The following is a 24,471-nucleotide window of genomic DNA, read 5'->3' as shown; positions in this document are numbered from 1 at the left end:
TAGCCATCACTAGGACGTGCCTTTGCCCATTCTGCCGCTGCCACAAGATCGTAACTCGGAAACCGGAAGCGACCAAGTTTGTGGACGCCCCCAGCGTCCCGCCTCCAGCTACACAGTCACGCCCCCGCACGCCAGGCCGGCCTTAAGCCCAGACAAGTCGGGCAAGGATGCGGCGCTGAGGGGCTTCTCAGGCTCAGACCCTGCAAAGCCCAGGAACCAATCCTTAGGTGTCCGTGGCAAATGCCAGACCGGGTATCTTCCCCATCCCTGCAAATCCCGAGCGGGCGTGGGACAGGCGGCCCACCGGCCAGGCCCAACGAGTCGAACGCGGAACTAGGGAGCAGGCGGAGGCAGGCGCTGGGCTGCGGCTCAGCAGGCCTAGCCTGGCTTTGGGCCTCCGGCCTCTCAGCCGGGGACTCTGCGCCTGCGCCCGCCCGGCAGCTGCCTGCTCTCCCAGCGCGCCGCGGTCCCGGCTGCTGCGCGCCGCCTGGGTGTCTGGGCGATCCATGGGCTGCAGCGAGGGCCGCGATGACAGATTACGGCGAGGAGCAGCGCAACGAGCTGGAGGCTCTGGAGTCCATCTACCCTGACTCCTTCACAGGTGACTTCCGCGGCCGCGGGCCCGCAGCTCCTCGGGGTGGAGTGGGACCGGCCGCCACCTCCACGGCCCTCGGCATCCCGGGCCAGGATGGAGAAGGGAACGGAGAGCCGTGTGGCCACCGCGCCCTCTTCTCGACTTCTCCTCAAGGGTTCAGGCATCTACGAGTAACTCCACGGCTGTTTTCTCTTCTTCGCTTGTTCCCTGAAATCTGAAAGTCCGGGCGAGGCTGGCGAGGTCCCTGGAGTCTCGGGCCTGGAATTCAGTCGGGGGCAAAACCAGAGGGTTTCATTGTCACTTAACAGCAGCCCGAGGTTTAGTGAAATACACGAATATAGATACTCGAGGTTTAGTGAAATACATGAATATAGATACTCCAAGTGGGAGTAGTCTTTCCAGAGCCGCAGAAGTGTGAGTTTTCACATTTTCACCTCTGTTCAGGTAGAAGCTGTTTTTCAGACGATGGTGTTTTAAAGTTTGTGGGATTCAGAATTCTCAAAGTTACCCAGAATCCGTTTTGAGAGTAGCGTTGTCCCTGAAGTTTGTCGTTTTTCTTTTCTCTTCTTTCTTTCGTTCTTTTTTTTTTTTTTTTTTTTTTTTTTACATTCTGATATTCTGCAGAATGCCCCATGAATGAGGTGGCCCAAAGTTCAGGTCCACTGTAAGATCACAGGTAATTAGACCAATAGTAGGATATCAGACGTCATCAGGCCTGGCTTCCTCTTGCTAGCAGCAAGGTAGTGGAGGCTCAGGAGAGGTAAGTGCTTGCTCTGGGTTGGCCAGCAAGTTAGTGGCAGGACTGGTAATAAGAGTAAGGTCTGGGGCTTGGGATCCAGCTCCAGCTGGGATGAGGGGCAGCAGAAGATTACTTGGTAAGTTGGGCTAAAATATGTAAAATATTAATGAGAAGTTCATTTGGTATATTTTAAAGGAAGAGAATTCTTCAGTATTAAGCCTTCAGATGATTCTGAAAATGCTGCAAGATAACCATATCAATATGGCTTCTCTCACTTTACACTCAGTTTTTGAGAGGTGATCTAATAAAGCCAGTATGAGCGAGTATAGCCTAGGTTTGTGGGATTTACCTTCCCTATCCCTTCCTTTGAGTGTTGTCCATCACTGATTGTCAGAATTCAGAGTGTAAGGTAATGTTATTTTAACTCATAAACTCCCTTTTCATTGTTTAGCTTAGTTTTCTTAGCTCTACCCTTTGATCACTGCTTGCAATGGTAGCAAATTTTGTTCTGCTTTGCCAACAGGCAGATGTCTCTCAGCTACCCCTGTATAGCTCCAGTCCTGTTCATGTTCTCTCTCAACAGCAGTACAACTGTGCTGTGAGGATATTAAGGGGATGAGTGAAGAGGGGTTTGAGAGTGTCATTAACTGGGTGAGTGTGTATGGAGTCTGGCTCCCTTATCTATCCTTGCTTATATATCAATGTCTAAATAAAATAGAATATAGGGTCAGTTGTCGGATATACTCTTAATCATGACGTTTGGTCATTTCTAGTACATTGGAAATGTAACAGGCATGAACACAGTGTAGGCAGAGTTAAGAAAGCATAAGATGTGCTGTTGTTTTCATTTCTTTGGGCATAAGGTATCACTCATTAAGTACTGTGCACATAAACATTTATGACAGTGATACATTTTTAACCCTAGAATCATTGGATGGTTCTTTCAAATTGTACTAAGCTCTGATATAGTTCAGTATGTGAAATTCTTGTCAGATGCAAAAGTGCTTGAGGATTCTGAGCCAGGGTAATGGAAGACAACATGTGAATCTTTGACGCATCAAGTATTCTGCAGTGTCAGCTGAGCCCATCTGTCTCTAATTCCTATCAGCATTCCTACAGTTGCATTAAGTAAATTAAAATGAGATGTCTTGATTTATAGTTCCTTAGGAACTTTGATCAAGTTCTGTATGATACCTCAAGGAAAAGGCAGAGGACTTTGGAATCATATATTTCCATGTTTGGTCTTGAAATTTTGAGGATTTGCAAGGTTTACTGTTTTACAGCTCTCTTTTGTGTTGATGATTTCATAATTTAATATTTTCATACCAGGTTTCAGAAAGGGAACTTGGTTGTGTCAGTTTGCCAAGGAACACTAATTTGTAGTTTTCAAATGTCATTTTGAATCACATTGAATATTAGATTTGGTAAATACTTTTTTTTAAGTACGTGGTAGAGTGCTGACAGAGAAGCCTTTGTTAAGTACATCATGACCCCCTTGTGGATGCTGAAGAGGCACAATTCAGCCAGCCATAGTCCTAGGCACATAGACCTAACCTGACTTTAGAATTGTTGCTTGACTATTTGCAGAGAACTTTTGGCCCCATGTTGCATTTGTTGTGAAATATAACAGATCATAATACAGTTTCTTCTTTGTGCCTATTCTGTAGCTTGACTGCACATTGATCCAGTCCTCCTAACAACTAGTCTCCCAAAATATAAATGGACTTTCCTGATACCACATTCTCCTTCAGTGCTTCACTTGACAAGGTCCTGCTAAGGTAGTTGAATTTGGTTATTTCCATTTCTGTATCAAAATCCTGGCTATCGGGTGTTTTGTTGGAACAAATTGGTTAGCTTTAGGCTAAACAAAAGTCAGGTTCCCTTAATTCTGTTTGATCTTACAAAGAGGGGTACGTAATCCTGTAGTTGCTTATGTTAGTACCTCTAAGTAACACCCATGAGCTTAACAGTTAAAATTGCATCTTAAAGATGGGGCAGAAGTCATCTTGTGAAAGCAGTTTTTCTAGGACAGTCACTTTCTAAGACCCAAAAGGACTTATTTTAACATGAGCTGATCTGGTTCTTTGTGAAAACCTTAGTGTCATTTGTGTGTCCTGTTAGTGTACCTTTCAGCTACTACCTCCATGTTCTCTGCTCTTTACAAAATCCTAAATTCTGTCTAGTTTACCATCATCTGCCCCTATATCACCTAACACTTCTGCTCCTCCACTGGTTCCTTCCGCAATGCCCAACAACCTTATTCTTTTTCTCAAAAGTATTTTGATCCACTCACAGTGGTGGAAGTCTGGTCTCTAGTGAAAGCTAATCTTTCCTCAACTCGTCCCAACTCACAGTGTGTAATGCATTGGGATAGGATTATTGCTTCATGAGAACTCAGGAATAATTCATCTTTGCAAGTTCAATTCAGTAAGTTTCCCAATTTTAGTAACCTCTAAGCTTTGGAATATTATTCCTTTTCCATTTTTTTTTTTTAAATTAGGTTAAGCTATGATAGAAAACCCCAAATAACTGGTTTTAAAAAGGTAAAAGTTAATTGCTCTTGCACATAAACGATAGATGTGTAACTCTGGTGCAATAATTCTTCAGAGACCCAGGCTGCTTCTTAGTTCTTTGTCATCCCTAAGATGTAGTCTCATGCTCATGGTGAAGATGGCAGCATTCCTTTTCCAGGCAGTAGGATAGATAAAGGAATGAAGGAAAAAAAGAAGAAGAAGAAGTAAAAGACAGCAGTTTCTTAAGGAAATTTCCTCAAAACTATCAAAGGGCTTATTTCTTTCTATCCCATTAGCTGGAACTCAGTCATTTGGTGAGACCTAACTGGAAGGGACGCTGGGAAAGACGGTCTTCATTCTGGGTGGGCAGTATGATCAATTAAAAATGGTATAACTGGAAGAAGGGGAGAGTGGATATTAGCAGTGTTCTCCAGTATTTTTGTTTGTTTGTTCCTGGTTCACAATTTTCTCTCTGTAATGGCAGTTTGTTGGAATGCGTATCAGCTCTTTGTCCTTGGACAAATCATATAACCTCTCCAAGCCTCAGTTTCCATATCTATTTAATAAGGAATAATGTAAGTGTAAAAACTTTATAACTGTTAAACAAATATACGATACTCTTTACTAGAAATTTACCATCTTAGTTGTGGATTCTTCTAATAACATGGCTTCATAACTCCTGTCTTTATCAACGAACAGTTTTGATTTCCATTTCCTCCAACTGCATGGGGCCATAGCCACAGCTTGGATGGGCCATCTTTAAAATTTTGGCCTCTGAAATTCCTCTTTCTTTCTCTAAGCTTTGTAGCCCTTTGGTTTTTCATTCCCATGCTTTTAGTGAACATGCCTCTCATCATGAATTCTCATGGTTTGATAGTTTATCAGCTTCTTTCTTGTTCATCTTGCCTCCCTGTTCTGTCTAGCTCCCAAGGTCAGGCAGTTCAGTGATGTTCTTGCTGGCATTCCCATGTCCTCATTTACCACATGGGTTCCTCATTTACCAAATATTTAGTATACGTATTGTTAGAAGCTCAATCTCTTGGGAAAAGGCATCAGATAAATAATTTACAACACAATGTGGTGATTCTTTCATGGAGGTTCATATAGAATGCAGCCACAGCAAAGGGAGAGGGGATGTTCTGAGTTGTTTTGGAGAGCTGAGGGGTGATGAGTTATGTGAATGAGACTGGGGGATGGGACACATGTGCAGAAGCATGACTCTGTGAGAGCCAGATGTGTTCAAAGGACAAGTAGCTGGGTATGGCTAGAAAGTAAAGTGAGAGTCACGGAAAATGAGACCTGACAAGTACGCAGGGACCAGATCACAAAGAGCCTTGTTAGGGATTTAGATATGATCTTACAGGCCAGTGGTTCATTCCCCATTACCCCCACCAACAGCTACTCAGACACATACAGCACGTAGACACTGCCACGTCAGAGCTGGATCTCTCGGTACTTAGGTGGCTTCACAAATAAAATAGGCTTCTCTTGAGTTTGTTTTTACCTGTCATGGCTGCTCCTTTTCTTTTAACCTTTGGCACTTTTTCCTCCTTTTGCTTTTGTTCCGCAAATTTAAGATCCCTTACATAGCTGACATTGGCCCTTATTTTTCTCTCTGTATTCTCTCTGGTGATTTCATTTAGTCGAATGGCTTTAGCTATCACCTCTCTGTGGATGATCCCAAATTAAATTAAAGCCCAACTCTCTTTAGCTCCATTTGCCCATTTCTGATTGCATACTTGATACCTCCAAATGAAAGTACCCTGTGTTCTTCAAATACATCTGGTTTTTCTTTTCTATTTCTGGTTTTTGTTAGTGGCACTGCCTGCAAATTCAAGTTGTCACCCATCACCATCCTAGATTTCTCCCTGTTCTCTGCTATTCCCATTGCTACCAGCCTAGTTCAGAACCTCATTAACTTTGCTGAGACAATTTCAGTAACTATCAAGTTTCATCCTGCATCTAGTCTTGTTTTTCCCCTTCCATTTTATGCACTGTGGCTAGATTTATCTTCTATGTTTAGAAATAGAATTCTGACCTTACTACTTCTGCTAAAGAAAGCTATCACTGTCCACACTAAACTTTCAGCTGTGTATTTTCAACTTGTTTTATTCACCGCATATACATTCACTAGTGGAATAATTTCTAATTCCTTGCATATTCCTTAAGCTTTTGCACCATTATACCCTTTGCCGTGTTACTCTATCCTGCATTCCTTTTCTCCATCTCTATTTACCAGTATGCCTTAATTCACAACCTAGCTCAAATGACTTCGCTGGAATTTCTCAGCTGGAAAAATTTTTTTTCTTTTTAAATGAAACTCTATACAGTTTATATTCAGTCCTGCCAGTTACTGGCTATATAGCTCTTTTATCTCAGTTTCCACATTTATAAAATTGGGATGATACTATATTTAACTGATTCGAAGGCATAATTTTACATGTAAACATTTCTGAAATATGAATTTGTCTTATAATTGATTACATATCATAGTTTAATTGGCAGTTTCTTTTTTCTTTCTTAGTGGTACATAAAGTAGGGTGCATCACATAATTGATGGCATCTTAAACTTGGTGAAATATGGTAACAGTATAAAAGCACGATTTTGATGTGAGAAGTAAAGGATCTTTGTGTAAATGCATAGAACAGCACAGGTGCAAAGTAATGCTCAATAAATGTTAGCTGTTGTTACTGGTTATAAGTAACCGCCAAATTACAGCCTCATGGAGCCCTGGAAAATGATAATAAGTTGGAATGTCATTGAGTTGAACCCTTATTTCTACAGTTGCAATGTTTATATTTCATGACATGTAAATGCTAAGGTTGGTCATGAAAAGAAGTGGGAATGAAGTACATCAAATATATTTTACACACGTTTGTTAGAAAAAAGGTAGGGCCAATCATATTATAAAAGCTTTATTATAATTACCTTTTAGGGACTTTTTCAGCATAGACTGGACTGCCTGAGGCCTATTAAAATATGAGTCCAGTGAGTCTCTTATGTTCCTGACAAACACCTTTGCACTAATCATAGATGTTCATCATTGCTTCAAGTACTTTTAAACTTCAGTTAAAATGAGGGACTATGTCTTGAATTTTTTTTTTTTTAATATTTTGGCCGTGCCGCATGGCATGTGGGATCTTAGTTCCCCCACCAGAGGTCGAACCCGCGCCCCCTGTGGTGGAAGCGCCGGAGTCTTAACCACTGGACTGCCAGGGAAGTCCCCTGAAACTTTTATTGATAATTCATTTTATTGATAATTCATTTATTTATGAAGACTTCAGAAGTTCTCGAATAGGAAAAGCTGAGTAGTTTTTGTGGTGATTTCTTCAGAGATCCCCTTACTCTTTCACGTCCGAAAGAGGCTGCTGAGCTGCACCGGGGTCAGGGCTTCCCAGGCCTGAAGTGAAGCACAGACTTTTCTTGTGGACTTAGCAGCAATCAATGGTGACTTGAATTTTCCTTGTTTAGTCATCTAATGGTTCTGAATATTAGTTTAGCTCTTTCATTGAGCCAAACTTTATTGAGTTTCTAGATACTGCCAGGCACTGATCTAGGAGTTCTCAGAGTTTTTACAGTATTCTTGTGGGGGAATAGATCATAAACAGGTAAATAGTATCAGATAGACATAAGGCTGCAAAATAGCATATAAAGCTTTCTTATTTATGTAAATGTTGATTGACATGTCTTGCTTAACAAATTATAAGTAATTTGATACTTGGATTCATGGATAATTTTGTAATTCCATGAAAGATGGTAGATTTTCAATAATTTGTGAAAGAATAAAGCTTGGTTCTAGAGATGATATAGAAGAAAGAGAGAGCTAGAAGACACAGACTAACAAATTAATATTTACTGTTTGTCATGGAGATTCTGAATTATATTTCAGAATATATAAGTATAAAAATTGGTGATAATACTGAATATTTATGAGAGGGTAGGTTCTGATGAGAAACATCAATTTTTTTTTTTTTTTTTTTTGCTGTCTCATTTGGAAATTTTTTAGAATGTAATTTTCCATGTATAGGTGGAAATTTTGAATTAAAAAGTAAATTACTTATTTTAATTGATTTGATAAAACTCAAAGAGGGTATCTATTATAGGTATTTTTTTCCCCAGATTAAAGAAAACCCTAGATTTAAATAGAAATTGATGGACGTTTTATTGTTTGAATTGTTTTATTCAGTCTGTATTTATGGAAATGGAAATACAGGCTAGGGATCAGTTTCCAGGACTGGATATTGATATTTTGCTCATAAGGAAAAAGCATGTGCCTTAAGAAGCATCTTAATAACTTAACCTCTGTGTATAATTTCTTGCAGTATTATCAGAAAATCCACCCAGCTTCACCATTACTGTGACATCTGAGGCTGGAGAAAATGATGAAAGTAAGTCTAACCAAAAATACTTTAGGTTTTCTAAGCCCTTCTCTCGGGAATTTTATTCATTCTGCAGCCATTGTGTTGGACATTGCATGTGTGGAGGTGCTAAGGTGCTGTTAAGAATTTAGTATGAATGTTACATATTTCTAGTCAGTATTTACTATGGAATAATGACTTCTAGAGAAACAAAGAGGAAGTCAAGGAGATGTATTCTGACAGTAAGCTTAATTCTTAAAAGTGAAACAGAAACATTAACAATATAGCAGATAAAAAAAAGGTAGGACATATTTGTCAAGAACACTTGGCATGCACACGTAATTTAGTGGTTGTGTGGTATTCCTTGGCATAGCATGGACTTTTTCCTTTTTGGATATTTAGATTGTTTACTGGACATTTGCTGTTATAAATTGGGTCGGATAAATACCTATCTGCATTTTTCCCCTCTCTGTTTAGAATGGATATTGTACTGTTATTTAAGTATGTGTATACGTAAAACCAAATAAAAACCAATATTATACAAGTGTAGAACTAAGACAAATATACAAATTGAAATAAAGGAGCTATAAAACTAATAAATTAAAATTAATTTAAGTTTGGTACATGTTGGGGGAAGAGTGTCTTAAGTTCTTTTCTGCGTTTAGTCCAGTTCAGTTAATATTGTAATTTGATAAGAATGTTATATAAGTTGGTGTTAACCCCAAGGATTTTTTTTTTCCTGTCAACTAAAATTCTGTCATAGGTATTCAATAATACCGTTTTAGTGGTATCATTTGATAACTCAATTCTTGTAGAATTGAAAATGAGGTTAGTATTGATATTACTGAAATCTGAATTAAAAAGCTGTTGGATACAGTTATTTACATATATTTATATAGATAGATATTTATATATATTTATATATAATTATATAAACTTCTTTGTTAACGTCATACACAAAAATTAAAATATCAAGCCAGCACATTTTGAGGTGTTTTTTTTTTCATTCCCATGGAGAGAAATCTAGATTTCAGTTAAAATCATCAAAATCAGGAGGTTTTAATAATTAAAATGTGAGTTACAGGAAAAGCAAAATCTAGACAAAGGGTCATTTTGACTAGTAAGTTTTAACAGAAAATGTTTAGCCCTACTGCTTAGTTGGTGAAATTGAGAATTCATCATGCTAGGTAGCAGAGAGATACTTTGCACTAATGCGCCTGTAAGAATCTCACACCTATACCAGTGTCAGATCTGTGAATTGGCACAGGCCAAAAGACTGGGGGAGCATGTATGGATGAGTCAGGTTAAAAGTTTCTCAAACAACCTCTCAAACTGTCCAGTTCACAGCTGTGTACTCTAGCAACCCCTTAGCGATGCCCTGCTGGCATTGTGCAGATAGCAGTATGGACTTCAGGGCTAAAGTCAGATCTTCTGCACTGGAGCTGGCTCTGGTAGAGGCCTGAAAATGAGCCTAAGGTAGTACTTTTTCTATGTGTTATATTCAGTGCCTTTTGTTCATCTTAAGGAGAGTTTTAAAATGAATTTGTTCTTCATTCTCTTTCTCTGATGTGCAATATGATAAAGTACTCATAAGTAGTAGATGTGTTTCATGTGTTAGAAGTGATCTTTGGTATCCCTATGATTTGTTTTCACTTATATTTGTGGTGCATGTTGTTTATGTTAGTAATTATCTGGTCTCATAGTAACCTTGTTTTTCTTTGCAGGAAAATCTGTTGTGCTACTTTTCATTGACACATTGTAAATTAATTACTGATTCAACAAAGATGTTGACCTCTCTGTACTTTACATTTTAAGGTATTCATATCAATCTCTTATCTTGTGTCTTTAGCTGTCCAGACTACCCTCAAGTTTACATACAGTGAAAAATACCCAGATGAAGCTCCCCTTTATGAAATATTCTCTCAGTTAAATCTAGATGATAATGATGTCTCAGACATTTTAAAATTATTAGCATTACAGGTAAGGAAATAACAAGTTTTGTAATGGCATTATTTTATTGGCCTTAAATATTATACAGTAATGTTAAGAGTCAGAAAACACTGTTAAATATGTATAACAAGCAATATGTATAACAAGTGTTTTGAACAAGCAAAATTCATGATGTGTGTGTGTGTATATATATTCACAAAGCATCTTTATTTTTGTTTCCCACTGTACCTTTAAAATTTGAGTAAGAGAAGTTCTTCCTATACCCTTGTTTGAAACTCAGTTAACCCTGTGACTTGTAGGTGATAAAAAGTCTGATTAGGTACTCTAAGTTATAAACACAGTTAAAATTTTGTTCTCAGAATGACTAGTCCCATGTGCACTTAAAAATTCCAACTTAAAAAATAATTAAAACTCCTAACCCCTTTGACCTTTTGCAGGCTAGTTGCCTATAATTTGGTAAGAGGAGTGGTGATTGATTTTTTTTCTTTCCTATCCTGCTCTCTGAGCTTACAAACAGCAACAATGGTTTATGACCCTTCCAAGAGGAGGTGTTGTGTGGAAGAAAAAGATGGGTATCAGAAAGTTCTTACCTGGCTAGTTCTGTGATGGGATGGGCTACTCACAGTCTGGGCGTGGGGGATATTTAAAGCTCTCTCTTGCTTGGGTAGAGAGTTTTCATGGGATCTTCAGAGTAGGGAGTAGGGAGGGCAAGTAAAATCTTACTCCACCATCTTAAAAGCAGAAGTCCTGATTTTGTTTGTTTTCTAAGAAGAACTGACAGAAAACATGTCTCCATCATAAATGTGACTTGTATTATTTCAAGGACTATAGGTGCTCTAAATGCTGACATTTTAAAAATATCTGGAGCTATTAGAGAATGAAGAGGGAAAGGATGTATCAGACATTAATTTATGCTGATCCTGGGCCCTGTTCACTCCGTTACCCAGTGTGAAGTTATATTAATTCTATATATTTGGTTTAACATGCTTCTTGTAAAAACATTGCAGAGAGCCTGGAACAATATACTGTATTCAGTCAGTCATATATTAATGTAAGTTATTTGATCTGAATGATTTTGTTAATATGCATTTTATATTTCATTTATACTCCTTTCTTTCGAAAAGAAAGTTTTGATTTCTTTCTGATACTCACCTGAGATCAGAGATAGAGCACATAGTTGTATTTTTCCCCTAAAAGTAGTTATATTAATTTTTAGTTATCAAAATAATAAATTTATATTATAGAAAACTCAGAAAATACAGAAAATAATGAAGAAGAAAATAAAGATTACCCTTAATGTCACCAGTCAGGTATAAATGCCTAATAACATTTTGGTGCGAATTCAGAAAACTTTTTCCTACAGTAGCTAGCACTATCAGTTCTCCAGTATGTTATCATTATTTTAGTTCTTTGAGGGTATTTTAAGAGCTCTGACAATGGACTGAATTTTGAGGGCAAAGTGATTTTCTAATATAATACAACAATAAAGAATGTAGGTACTTTTATGATTTATCTTTATGTATCTTTTTTTCTTTCTATTCGTAATGGTTTAAAACTAAAATGATGAAAACATGCTGGAGAACTGATGTTGCTAGCTACCGTAGAAAAAGGTTTTCTGAATTCTACCTACATTTATGATTATTACATAGAATTTATTGAAATTTCTTTTTTTCTCTGTTTTAGGTTGAATACAGCAAATTACAAGACTTTTTAAAATTTAAGATGTTATTTTTATATATATATGCTTAATTCTTAAGTGATCCAAGAGTCCAGACTTATGGTGTAACTGAATTAGTAATCATGTTATAAACGTATGGAGTGTAGTGATTATGCTGAAACACCTTTTTTCCCCCACTGGTTAGTTAGTTGTTTTTATTTTTCTGAGAATTATGTTTCTCACTACAACCTTTTTTTCATTTTTGGTTACATAGGCAGAAGAAAACCTTGGTATGGTGATGATCTTTACTTTAGTGACAGCCGTGCAAGAAAAATTAAATGAAATAGTAGATCAAATAAAAACTAGACGAGAAGAAGAAAAAAAACAAAAAGAAAAAGAAGCAGAAGAAGCTGAAAAGGTATATTTAAAAGTCATGTTTTCTTTCATTATTCTTTAAATCTGTTTTTTGGGGTTTTTTTTGGGTTTTGCTTTTGGAAATTTCAGTAATTTGGGGGGAATCACAAAAAGAAGCACAAGTAAATTTTAATAAAGCTTTACTAAGTAAAATTTTAGAAGGTCCCTCATATAGTTGGTGTGCATGGCAAAATAATGATTAATAATCAGTTAGTTAAAGGTTCATAAAGCTCATGCAGGTAAAATCAAGAAATATAAACTGTTTCATTTACGGTAGAGAGTTTAGAATTATAGAGCCTCCACCAGAGTGATTTAAATATTTAGTAAATGTAAAGAAAACCTTAGATCCTAAAATGAAGTAAAAAAGATAAACAATGATGTTAGTGTTATGAATTGATGTGTATTTAAACATATTAATATTGACAGTAGCAACTTTCTTCTTAACAGTGAATAGCAATGGGGACACATTACATATTATCTTTGCTTTTTTGTAATAAAAATTTAAAAAGGACTTTTCCAGAGTAAATTGCCAAAACCAATGAGAGTAGCCAATGCAGGCAGAAATCAGACTAAATATTTTAAACTTGAAACCATTTTTCTGTTTTTCCTGTAAGTGGCTGTATTCATTTGTCTAGAAGATCATTAGGCTTTATTTTCTAACTGTTGTAGCATTTATCTGGTGATGTGTCTTTTTTCTTTTCTAAGCAATTATTCCATGGCACTCCTGTTACAATCGAGAATTTCTTAAGTTGGAAGGCCAAGTTTGATGCAGAACTCTTGGAAATTAAAAAGAAACGAATGAAAGAAGAAGAACAAGCAGGAAAAAATAAATTAAGTGGTATGACCCCTCATATCCCGTTCCCTTTAAGCCCTCCTATATTATTTCTTATATAGCAAGAAGATCATTTGGACAGATTTCTATAAGAAAATAATATACTTAGGCATCTAGGGCAAAAAGAGAAAGCGTTCTCTCCATATGGTGATGTTTCTTCACACATAATTATAATTAATTTTTATGGCTTATCTTTCATCTAAATATTGGAGTGGATAGATCTTAAGATACAACTACCGTGACTTTTAGGATCACAAGCCTTAGGAGTGGTAGAGTCAAACCCGTTTGTTTTTCTAGGACTCTGAGGCAGATTAGGCTTTCACTTGTTCCATTTTAATGCAAATACATTTCATATGCCTCTTAGCTACTCACTAAGTTCATAAATTGATTGAAATTCACAGGAAAAACAGGTTTTAAGACTTGTTTTTTTATAACTTGTTTATATTATTCTACTGTTTAAAGCATTGTAGGGAAGATGGAGGAAAAGTATGCCATTCGAGTTAAATATGTTTATTTCTTTTAGGGAGACAGCTGTTTGAAACAGATCATAATCTCGACACATCTGATATTCAGTTCTTGGAAGATGGTAAGATAATGTTAGAATTCCACATGTACATAATGTGCTGTTTTTAACGTTAAACCATAAAAATCATAGTGGTAACTTAATGTAAGTTTTTCCTCCCAAGGCTATAAAGAAACACATTTTGAAGAATAAATTCTCATGTTTGATCAATTTATACATTAAACTACAGCAAAGTATTTTTTTTTATAACATCTTTATTAGAGTATAATTGCTTTACAATGGTGTGTAAGTTTCTGCTTTATAACAAAGTGAATTAGCTATACATATACATATATCCTCATATCCCCTCCCTCTTGTATCTCCCTCCCACCCTCCCTATCCCACCCTTCTAGGTGGTCACAAAGCACGGAGCTGATCTCCCTGTGCTAAGCGGCTGCTTCCCATTAGCTATCTATTTTACATTTCGTAGTATATATAAATCCATGACACTCTCTCACTTCATCCCAGCTTACCCTTCCACCTCCCCGTGTCCTCAAGTCCATTCTCTATGTCCGTGTCTTTATTCCTATCCTGCCCCTAGGTTCATCAGAACCATTTTTTTTTTAGATTCCTTATATATGTGTTAGCATACGGTGTTTGTTTCTCTCTTTCTGACTTACTTCACTCTGTATGACAGACTCTAGGTCCATCCACCTCACTACAAATAACTCAATTTCATTTCTTTTTATGGCTGAGTTATATTCCATTGTATATATGTGCCACATCTTCTTTATCCATTCATCTGTCGATGGACAGTTAGGTTGCTTCCATGTCCTGGCTATTGTAAATACAGCTGCAATGAACATTGTGGTACATGACTCTTTTTGAATTATGGTTTTCTCAGAGTATATCCCCAAAGTGGGATTGCTGGGTCATATGGTAGTTCTATTTTTAGTTTTTTAAGGAACCTCCATACTGTTCTCCATAGTGGCTGTATCAATTTACATTCTCACCAACAGTGCAAGAGGGTTCCCTTTTCTCCACACCCTCTCCAGCATTTATTGTTTGTAGATTTTTTTGATGATGGCCATTGTGACTGGTGTGAGATAATACCTCATTGTAGTTTTGATTGTGCATTTCTCTAATGATTAGTGGTGTTGAGCATTCTTTCATGTGTTTGTTGGCAATCTGTATATCTTCTTTGGAGAAACATCTATTTAGGTCTTCTGTCCAGTTTTGGATAGGGTTGTTTGTTTTTTTGATATTGAGCTGCATGAGCTGCTTGTAAATTTTGGAGATTAATCATTTGTCAGTTGCTTCATTTGCAAATATTTTCTCCCATTCTGAGGGTTGTCTTTTCATCTCATTTATAGTTTCCTTTGCTGTGCAAAAGCTTTTAAGTTTCATTAAGTCCCATCTGTTTATTTTTCTTTTTATTTCCATTTCTCTAGGAGGAGGGTCAAAAAGGATCTTGCTGTGATTAATGTCATAGAGTGTTCTTCCTATGTTTTCCTCTAAGAGTTTTATAGTGTCTGGCCTTACATTTAGGTCTTTAATCCATTTTGAGTTTATTTTTGTGTATGGTGTTAGGGAGTGTTCTAATTTTATTCTTTTACATGTAGCTGTCCAGTTTTCCCACCATCACTTATTGAAGAGGCTGTCTTTTCTCCATTATACATTCTTGCCTCCTTTGTCAAAGGTAAGGTGACCATATGTGCGTGCATTTAACTCTGGGCTTTCTGTACTGTTCCATTGATCTATACTTCTGTTTTTGTGCCAGTACATACTGTGTAGATTACTGTAGATTTGTAGTATAGCCTGAAGTCCGGAGCCTGATTCCTCCAGCTCCGTTTTTCTTTCTCAAAATTGCTTTGGCTCTTCGGGGTCTTTTGTGTTTCCATACAAATTGTGAAATATTTTGTTCTAGCTCTGTGAAAAATGCCATTGGTAGTTTGATAGGGATTGCATTGACTCTGTAGATTGCTTTGGGTAGTATAGTCATTTTCACAGTGTTGATTCTTCCAATCCAAGAACATGGTATATCTCTCCATCTGTTTGTATCATCTTTAATTTCTTTCGTCAGTGTCTTATAGTTTTCTGCATACAGGTCTTTTGTCCTCTTAGGTAGGTTTATTCCTAGGTATTTTATTCTTTTTGTTGCAGTGGTAAATGGGAGTATTTCCTTAATTTCTCTTTCAGATTTTTCATCATTAGTGTATAGGAATGCAAGAGATTTCTGTGCATTAATTTTGTATCCTGCTACTTTACCAAATTCATTGATTAGCTCTAGTAGTTTTCTGGTAGCATCTTTAGGATTCACTATGTATAGTATCATGTCATCTGCAAACAGTGACAGTTTTATTTCTTCTTTTCTGATTTGGATTCCTTTTATTTCTTCTCTGATTGCTGTGGCTAAAAATTCGAAAACTAGGTTAATAGGGGTGAGAATAGGCAACCTTCTCTTGTTCCTGATCTTAGTGGAAATGGTTTCAGTTTTTCACCACTGAGAATGATGTTGGCTGTGGGTTTGTCATATGTGGCCTTTATTATGTTGAGGTAAGTTCCCTCTGTGCCTGCTTTCTGGATGGTTTTTATCATAAATATATATATATGGCCTTTATCATGTTGAGGTAAGTTCCCTCTGTGCCTGCTTTCTGGATGGTTTTTATCATAAATATATATATATGGCCTTTATCATGTTGAGGTAAGTTCCCTCTGTGCCTGCTTTCTGGATGGTTTTTATCATAAATATATATATATGGCCTTTATTATGTTGAGATAAGTTCCCTCTGTGCCTGCTTTCTGGATGGTTTTTATCATAAATATATATATATGGCCTTTATCATGTTGAGGTAAGTTCCCTCTGTGCCTGCTTTCTGGATGGTTTTTATCATAAATATATATATATGGCCTTTATTATGTTGAGATAAGTTCCCTCTATGTCTGCTTTCTGGATGGTTTTTTATCATAAATGGCTGTTGAATTTTGACAAAAGCTTTTTCTGCATCTATTGAGATGATCATATGGTTTTTATTCTTCAATTTGTTAATATGGTGTATCGCATTGATTGATTTGCGTATATTGAAGAATCCTTGCATTCCTGGGATAAACCCCACTTGATCATGGTGTATGATCCTTTTAATGTGCTGTTGGATTCTGTTTGCTAGTATTTTGTTGAGGATTTTTGCATCTATGTTCATCAGTGATATTGACCTATAGTTTTCTTTCTTTGTGACAATCTTGTCTGGGTTTGGTATCAGGGTGATGGTGGCCTCATAGAATGAGTTTGGGAGTGTTCCTCCCTCTGCTATATTTTGGTAGAGTTTGAGAAGGATAGGTGTTAGCTTTTCTCTAAATGTTTGATAGAATTCGCCTGTGAAGCCATCTGGTCCTGAGCTTTTGTTTGTTGGAAGATTTTTAAACACAATTTCAATTTCAGTGCTTGTGATTGGTCTGTCTATATTTTCTATTTCTTCCTGGTTCAGTCTTGGAAGGTTGTGCTTTTCGAAGAATTTGTCCGTTTCTTCCAGGTGGTCCATTTTATTGGCATATAGTTGCTTGTAGTTATCTCTCATAATCCTTTGTATTTCTGCAGTGTCAGTTATTACTTCTCCTTTTTCATTTCCAATTCTATTGATTTGAGTCTTCTCCCTTTTTTTCTTGGTAAGTCTGGCTAATGGTTTATCAATTTTATCTTCTCAAAGAACCAGCTTTTAGTTTTATTGATCTTTGCTATTGTTTCCTTCATTTCTTTTTTATTTATTTCTGATCTGATCTTTATGATTACTTTCCTTCTGGTAACTTTGGGGGTTTTTTGTTCTTCTTTTTCTAATTGCTTTAGGTGTAAGGTTAGGTTGTTTATTTGAGATGTTTCTTTTTTCTTGAGGTAGGATTGTATTGCTATGAACTTCCTTCTTAGAACTGCTTTTGCTGCATCCCATAGGTTTTGAGCCATCGTGTTTTCATTGTCATTTGTTTCTAGGTAGTTTTTGATTTCCTCTTTGATTTCTTCAGTGATCTCTTGGTTATTAAGTAGTGTGTTGTTTAGCCTCCATGTGTTTGTATTTTTTACAGATATTTTTTCTGTAATTGATATCTAATTAGTCTCATAGCGTTGTGGTCGGAAAAGATACTTGATATGATTTCAATATTCTTAAATTTACCAAGGCTTGATTTGTGATCCAAGATATGATCTATCCTGGAGAATGTTCCATGAACACTTGAGAAGAAAGTGTATTCTGTTATTTTGGATGGAATGTCCTATAAATATCAATTAAGTCCATCTTGTTTAATGTATCATTTAAAGCTTGTGTTTCCTTATTTATTTTCATTTTGGATGATCTATCCATTGGTGATAGTGGGGTGTTAACGTCCCCTACTATTATCATGTTACTGTCAATTTCCCCTCTTATTATGGCTGTTAGCATTTGCCTTATGTTATGTATTGAGATGCTCCTATGTTGGGTGCATAAATATTTACAATTGTTATATCTTCTTCTTGGATTGATGCCTTGAGCATTATGTAGTGTCCCTCTTTGTCTCTTGTAATAGTCTTTATTTTAAAGTCTATTTTGTCTGATATGAGAATTGCTACTCCAGCTTTCTTTTGATTTCTATTTGCGTGGAATATCTTTTTCCATCCCCTCACTTTCAGTCTGTATGTGTCCCTAGGTCTGAAGTGGGTCTCTTGTAGACAGCATATATACGGGTCTTGTTTTTGTATCCATTCAGACAATCTTTGTCTTTTGGTTGGAGCATTTAATCCCTTTACATTTAGGGTAATTATCGATATGTATGTTCCTATTACCATTTTCTTAGTTGTTTTGGGTTTGTTATTGTAGATCTTTTCCTTCTCTTGTGTTTCCTACCCAGGTAAGTTCCTTTAGCGTTTGTTGTAAAGCTGGTTTGGTGGTGTTGAATTATCTTAGCTTTTGCTCGTCTGTAAAGGTTTTAATTTCTCCGTCAAATCTGAATGAGTTCCTTGCTGGGTAGAGTAGTCTTGGTTATAGGTTTTTCCCTTTCCTCACTTTAAATATGTCCTGCCACTCCCTTCTGGCTTGTAGAGTTTCTGCTGAAATATCAGCTGTTAAGCGTATGGGGATTCCCTTTAATGTTATTTGTTGCTTTTCCCTTGCTGCTTTTTTTTTTTTTTTTTTTAATTAATTAATTTATTTTTGCCTGTGTTGGGTCTTCGTTTCTGTGCGTGGGCTTTCTCTAGTTGCGGCAAGTGGGGGCCACTCTTCATCGCGGTGCGCGGGCCTCTCACTATTGTGGCCTCTTTTGTTGTGGAGCACAGGCTCCAGACGCGCAGGCTCTGTAGTTGTGGCTCATGGGCCTAGTTGCTCTGCGGCATGTGGGATCTTCCCAGACCAGGGCTGAAACCCATGTCCCCTGCTTTGGCAGGCGGATTCTTAACCACTGCGCCACTAGGGAAGCCCTCCCTTGCTGCTTTTAATATTTTTTCTTTGTATGTAATTTTTGATAGTTTGATTAATATGTGTCTTGGCATGTTTCTCCTTGGATTTATCCTGTATGCGACTCTCTGTTCTTCCTGGACTTGATTAACTATTTCCTTTCCCATATTAGGGAAGTTTTCAACTATAATCTCTTCAAATATTTTCTCAGCCCCTTTCTTTTTCTCTTCTTTTCAGACCCCTATAATTTGAATGTTGGTATGTTTAGTGTTGTCCCTGAGGTCTCTGAGACTGTCTTCAATTCTTTTCATTCTTTTTTCTTTATTCTGCTCTGTGGTAGTTATTTCCACTATTTTATTTTCCAGGTCACTTATCCATTCTTCTGCCTCAGTTATTCTGCTATTGAGTCCTTCTAGAGAATTTTTAATTTCATTTATTGTGTTGTTCATCATTGTTTGTTTACTCTTTAGTTCTTCTACGTCCTTGTTGAACGTTTCTTGTATTTTCTCGATTCTATTTTCAAGATTTTGGATCATCTTTACTATCATTACACTTAATTCTTTTTCAGGTAGACTGCCTCTTTCCTCCTCCTTTGTTTGGTCTGGTGGGTTTTTACCTTGCTCCTTCATCTGCTGTGTGCTTCTCTGTCTTCTCATTTTGCTTAATTTACTGTGTTTGTGATCTCCTTTTCGCAGGCTGCAGGTTCGTAGTTCCTGTTGTTTTTGGTGTCTGCCCCCAGTGGCTAAGGTTGGTTCAGTGGGTTGTGTAGGCTTCCTGGTGGAGGGGACTAGAGGTTGTGTTCTGGTGGATGAGGCTGGATCTTGTCTTTCTGTTGGGCAGGTCTGTGTCCGGTGGTATGTTTTGGGGAGTCTGTGACCTTATTATGATTTTAGGCAGCCTCTCTGCTAATGGATGGGGTTGTGTCTCTGTCATGCTAGTTGTTTGGCATAGGGTGTCCAGCACTGTAGCTTGCTGCTCATTGAGTGGAGCTGAGTCTTAGCGTTGAGATGGTGATCTCTGGGATAGCTTTCACCGTTTGATATTACTTGGAGCTGGGAGGTCTCTGGTGGACCAATGTCCTGAACTCCGTTCTCCCACCTCAGAGTCACAGGCCTGACACCTGGCTGGAGCACCAAGACCCTGTCAGCCAGAAAGAAAGAGAGAGAGAGAGAGAGAGAGAGAGCAAGGGAGAGAGGGAGGGAAGGAGGGAGGAAAGGAGAGAGAGAGAGAGAGAGAAAGAGAGAAAAAGAAAGAAGGAAAAGAGCAACCAAACCAAAAAACAAATCCACCAATGATAACAAGTGCTAAAAACTATACTAAAAACAAAACAAAACAAAAAAACCCAGACAGACAGAACCCTAGGACAAATGGTAAAAGCAAAGCTATACAGACAAAATCACACACAGAAGCATACACATACACACTCACAAAAAGAGAAAAAGGATAAAAATATATATATTGTTGCTCCCAAAGTCCACCGTCTCAATTTGGGATGATTTGTTGTCTATTCAGGTGTTCCACAGATGCAGGGTACATCAAGTTGACTGTGGAGATTTAATCCGCTGCTCCTGAGGCTGCTGGGAGAGATTTCCCTTTCTCTTCTTTGTTCGCACAGCTCCTGGGGTTCAGCTTTTGATTTGGACCCGCCTCTGCGTGTAGGTCGCCTGCGGGCGTCTGTTCTTCGCTCAGACAGGATGGGGTTAAAGGAGCAGCTGATTAGGGGGCTCTGGCTCACCCAGGCCGGGGGGAGGGAGGGGTACGGATGTGGGGTGAGCCTGCGGCAGCAGAGGCCCGCGTGACGTTGCACCAGCCTGAGGCATGCCGTGTGTTCTCCCGGGAAGTTGTCCATGGATCACGGGACCTTGGCAGTGGCGGGCTACACAGGCTCCCGGGAGGGGAGGTGTGCATAGTGACCTGTGCTTGCTCACAGGCTTTTTGGTGGTGGCAGCAGCAGCCTTAGCGTCTCATGCCCGTCTCTGGGGTCCGCGCTAATAGCCGCGGCTCGTGCCCGTCTCTGGAGCTCGTTTAGGCGGTGCTCTGAATCCCCTCTCCTGTGTACCCCGAAATAATGGTCTCTTGCCTCTTAGGCAGTTCCAGACTTTTTCCTGAACTCCCTCCTGGCTAGCTGTGGCGCACTAGCCCCCTTCAGGCTGTGTTCACGCAGCCAACCCCAGTCTTCTCCCTGGGATCTGACCTCTGAAGTCTGAGCCTCCGCTCCCCGCCCCTGCCCGCCCCGGCAGGTGAGCAGACAAGCCTCTCGGGCTGGTGAGTGCAGGTCGGCACCAATCCTCTGTGCGGGAATCTCTCTGCTTTGCCCTCCGCACCCCTGTTGCTGCACTGTCCTCTGTGGCTCTGAAGCTCCCCCCTCCGCCACCTGCAGTCTTCGCCCGCGAAGGGGCTTCCTAGTGTGTGGAAACCTTTCCTCCTTCACAGCTCCCTCCCACTGGTGCAGGTTCCATCCCTATTCTTTTGTCTCTGTTTTTTCTTTTTTCTTTTGCCCTACCCGGGTATGTGGGGTGTTTCTTGCCTTTTGGGAAGTCTGAGATCTTCTGCCAGCGTTCAGTAGGTGTTCTGTAGTTGTTGTTCCACATGTAGATGTATTTCTGATGTATTTGTGGGAAGGAAGGTGATCTCCGCGTCTTACTCTTCCACCATCTTGAAGGTCTTCCCCCAGCAATGTATTTTTTAAAGTTTTATGATAACTTAAGCAACATCAAAGATAGCAATAGATAAACAATATGATCACATTTGCCTCTTAACAACTAGTTAACCAGGTCACTATGACTCAAGTGACCTGTTTTCTTCAAATTTCTAGTATCATAAATCTATGGTCTGTCATGGAGCTTTATAAAAACCTCAAACGTAGAACTAACCAAAAGTACATTTTATTTCACTCTCACTGTCTTTGGAACCTCTAGTCCCTTGTGCTTTCTTTTTCTTGTTTATCTTGACCCTTATGCTCTTGCTGTCTTTGTCCATCCATTGTCCATCCATCCACAAATATTTATTGCATCCCTGTAAGGCAGGCACTGTCCTGGCCGCTGAGGATACAGCAGAGAACAATTTAGACAGATTTCCCTGCCCTCATGGAGCTTGAGCCCTATGCGTATCTCTTAAACTGAGCTCCTTACTCAGTCACCCCTCCAGTAGCTCCCTGGGTTCTGTACTTCATCATCCTTCTGTCATGCCCATTATGTCAGCTGGGGATCCTCTAGCATCTGGCCTTTCGACCTTGTTCCTGGACTACCTTCTGGAAAAGGTTAAGAAGGTTAAGAATCAACTATCTGTTGAGGTGGCCCACTGCTAAATCATGCTTCTTAACCTGAGCTGTGCTCCTACTGACACTGAGCAATTTTTTTTTTTTAATGTCTTATTACATTCTTGTTCTAAGATTTTTAGTCTCCAAAAAAAAAAAAAAAAAAAAATCCAAAACCAAAACCCGCAAAACAGAAAACAAGGATATCTTCATCTATCTTCCCTCTCATTTTAGGAGCTTAGGAGCTTATTTTACTTTCTATTTTGTTGAGAAATTTTAGATCCAGAAAGTTTAGTCTCATTCTCTCTTGAACTTTAAAAGTTTTATTGTCTTTACTCATTTTTGACTCTTTTCCCTGTCTAATGGATCAAGTGTCTCCTTATATCCAGTAACTTACCAGAAGCTCTCTGTTGATTCTGCCTCTGAAATGTCTTTTCAGCTCTTTCCTCCTAATTTGAAAGTTTTGTTATTTTTCAACGGGACTTTAGTAATAGCTTCATAAATTATTTCCCTGCCTCAGTCTCTTCCTCCTGGTGCCCTTACCTACCTTGTAGTCACCACCTCTGAGGTGGTAGTTCTAAAACCCACGTGTAATCATGCCATTTCTCTCCATACAATCCTCTGGTGGTTCTCTGCTGCTTAGAGGGAGAGGTTGACCTGCACAGTCCTTCAATTTGGCCTTCATCTGTGTTATCTCCAGATGTTTTTCCTCAAGAATCTTGTGTTCCACTTAGAAGTATTCAAGGTCTTAGCTCTTCTCTCTGCCTTTGCATAACCTACCTAGAATTGCTTCATCCTGGCTCCTTTTCTTCTGGTTGGATTCAAATTTATCATGAAGATATTTCAGATGTCCTCTGCTCTGTGAGGGCTTCACTACTTCTCCCAGGCTGAGTCAGTTATTCTTCGGCTTGGACTTAACAAATTATATTTTATTACTGAACTGCTCTTAGGCATGAAGCAAAACTCCTTCTCATTGAGTTGAATGTCAGTGGACTAGAGTCTGAGAGGGAAAGAAGGTAAACAATGTTTGGTGATTTCAGAGCACTGTAATATCCTACTTTATTTACTACAGATAGACTGAAGAGGGAAGATGTTTCATACAAAGCCTGGGTGTTACTGCCTATAGGGCTTAGACATTTAGAATCTTAGAAAGGCATACCACTGGTTACAGGGGAAGTGGGTGAGAGTGAAGATCAAATTTGCCAATTAATTATAAGTATAGTTGAGCTTTAATGATGTATATATCTCCAGGATTGGAAGAGATAAACTCTTGGTACAGGTCTCATGGTCAGTGATAATCAACTTTGTATCATCATTGTCTTCAACTTATAACATGCCAGATCATAAATAATTCATTCTAGAATGGCTTTTTTTTTTGTAGCTGGATTCTTTAGACTATGAACTGGAAGCATGAAGTTGCTCTTAAAATGTGTGAGTCTCTGCTGACCAATGCAGATCACTGCTGGTATGAGTAGTAGTTCAGGATTTCGTCACTTGCACCTCCGATGCACATTTAAGAAGTCTCTGTTTGGTACTGCCATTGGGTTGTATCTTTTATTTCTGAGTGTAAGACTGCAGGGGAAATCTTCTGTCTTTTGCAGCTGGAAACAACGTGGAGGTAGATGAGTCTTTGTTCCAGGAAATGGATGACTTGGAGCTGGAGGATGATGAGGATGATCCGGACTACAATCCTGCTGACCGGGAGAGTGACTTGACCGACTAATGGACTGTCCCGTCTTCGGAGAGGCTTGACTGCCATAGCATCTGTGGCTACGCTAAGAGGGTGTTGATTTTCCTTTCTTTTTTCTAAGAAAAAATAATTTTCAGGAGAATATTCTTCTGATGGCTTTCATCATTGAACTTAATAAACTGATCTTAAAATTTCAGATATAAAATGTTCAATTCCTCTTATTGGTGGGAAGAAGGCCACATGTTTAAAATCATTTAGTGTTGGAGAGAAATTCTGCCTAAAACACCAAGACTGGAAGGTTAGCTGTTGCTGTACCCAGGTGTGGGTTTATATGCAAGGAATTGGGATAACTTGGAATTTCTGTGCTAGAGACTGGTGACTTTTGAATTCTAAGGGTTGTCATTCATATAAAATATTAGAAGACTGAGGCAAACAGAGCATTAAACCTTCTGAATTCTAGCCTTCGGGCATAATAAATTTAAGTCTTAACAAAACCAGAAGCCCATTTTATAGTCAGGAGTAAAATGGACTTTAGTCCTATAGTAGTATC

At 38.5% G+C, this 24,471-nt stretch overlaps 1 protein-coding gene across 1 annotated transcript; it reads left to right on the top strand.

The window, feature by feature from the left end:
• Positions 1-271: 271 nt before the first annotated feature.
• RWDD1 (RWD domain containing 1) lies at positions 272-24,126 on the top strand. The gene is made up of 7 exons (XM_059941363.1): positions 272-601; positions 8,171-8,236; positions 10,056-10,186; positions 12,088-12,231; positions 12,933-13,065; positions 13,583-13,645; positions 23,833-24,126. The coding sequence occupies exons 1-7, from the start codon at positions 529-531 to the stop codon at positions 23,952-23,954; spliced, it is 732 nt and encodes a 243-aa protein (XP_059797346.1). The 5' UTR covers positions 272-528; the 3' UTR covers positions 23,955-24,126.
• Positions 24,127-24,471: the final 345 nt, after the last annotated feature.

Source organism: Balaenoptera ricei, chromosome 12 (assembly GCF_028023285.1).
Source record: "Balaenoptera ricei isolate mBalRic1 chromosome 12, mBalRic1.hap2, whole genome shotgun sequence".
NCBI lineage: Eukaryota > Metazoa > Chordata > Mammalia > Artiodactyla > Balaenopteridae > Balaenoptera > Balaenoptera ricei.
The sequence above is the reverse complement of the archived record's forward strand: the minus strand, read 5'-3'. Positions and strand labels throughout refer to the sequence as shown.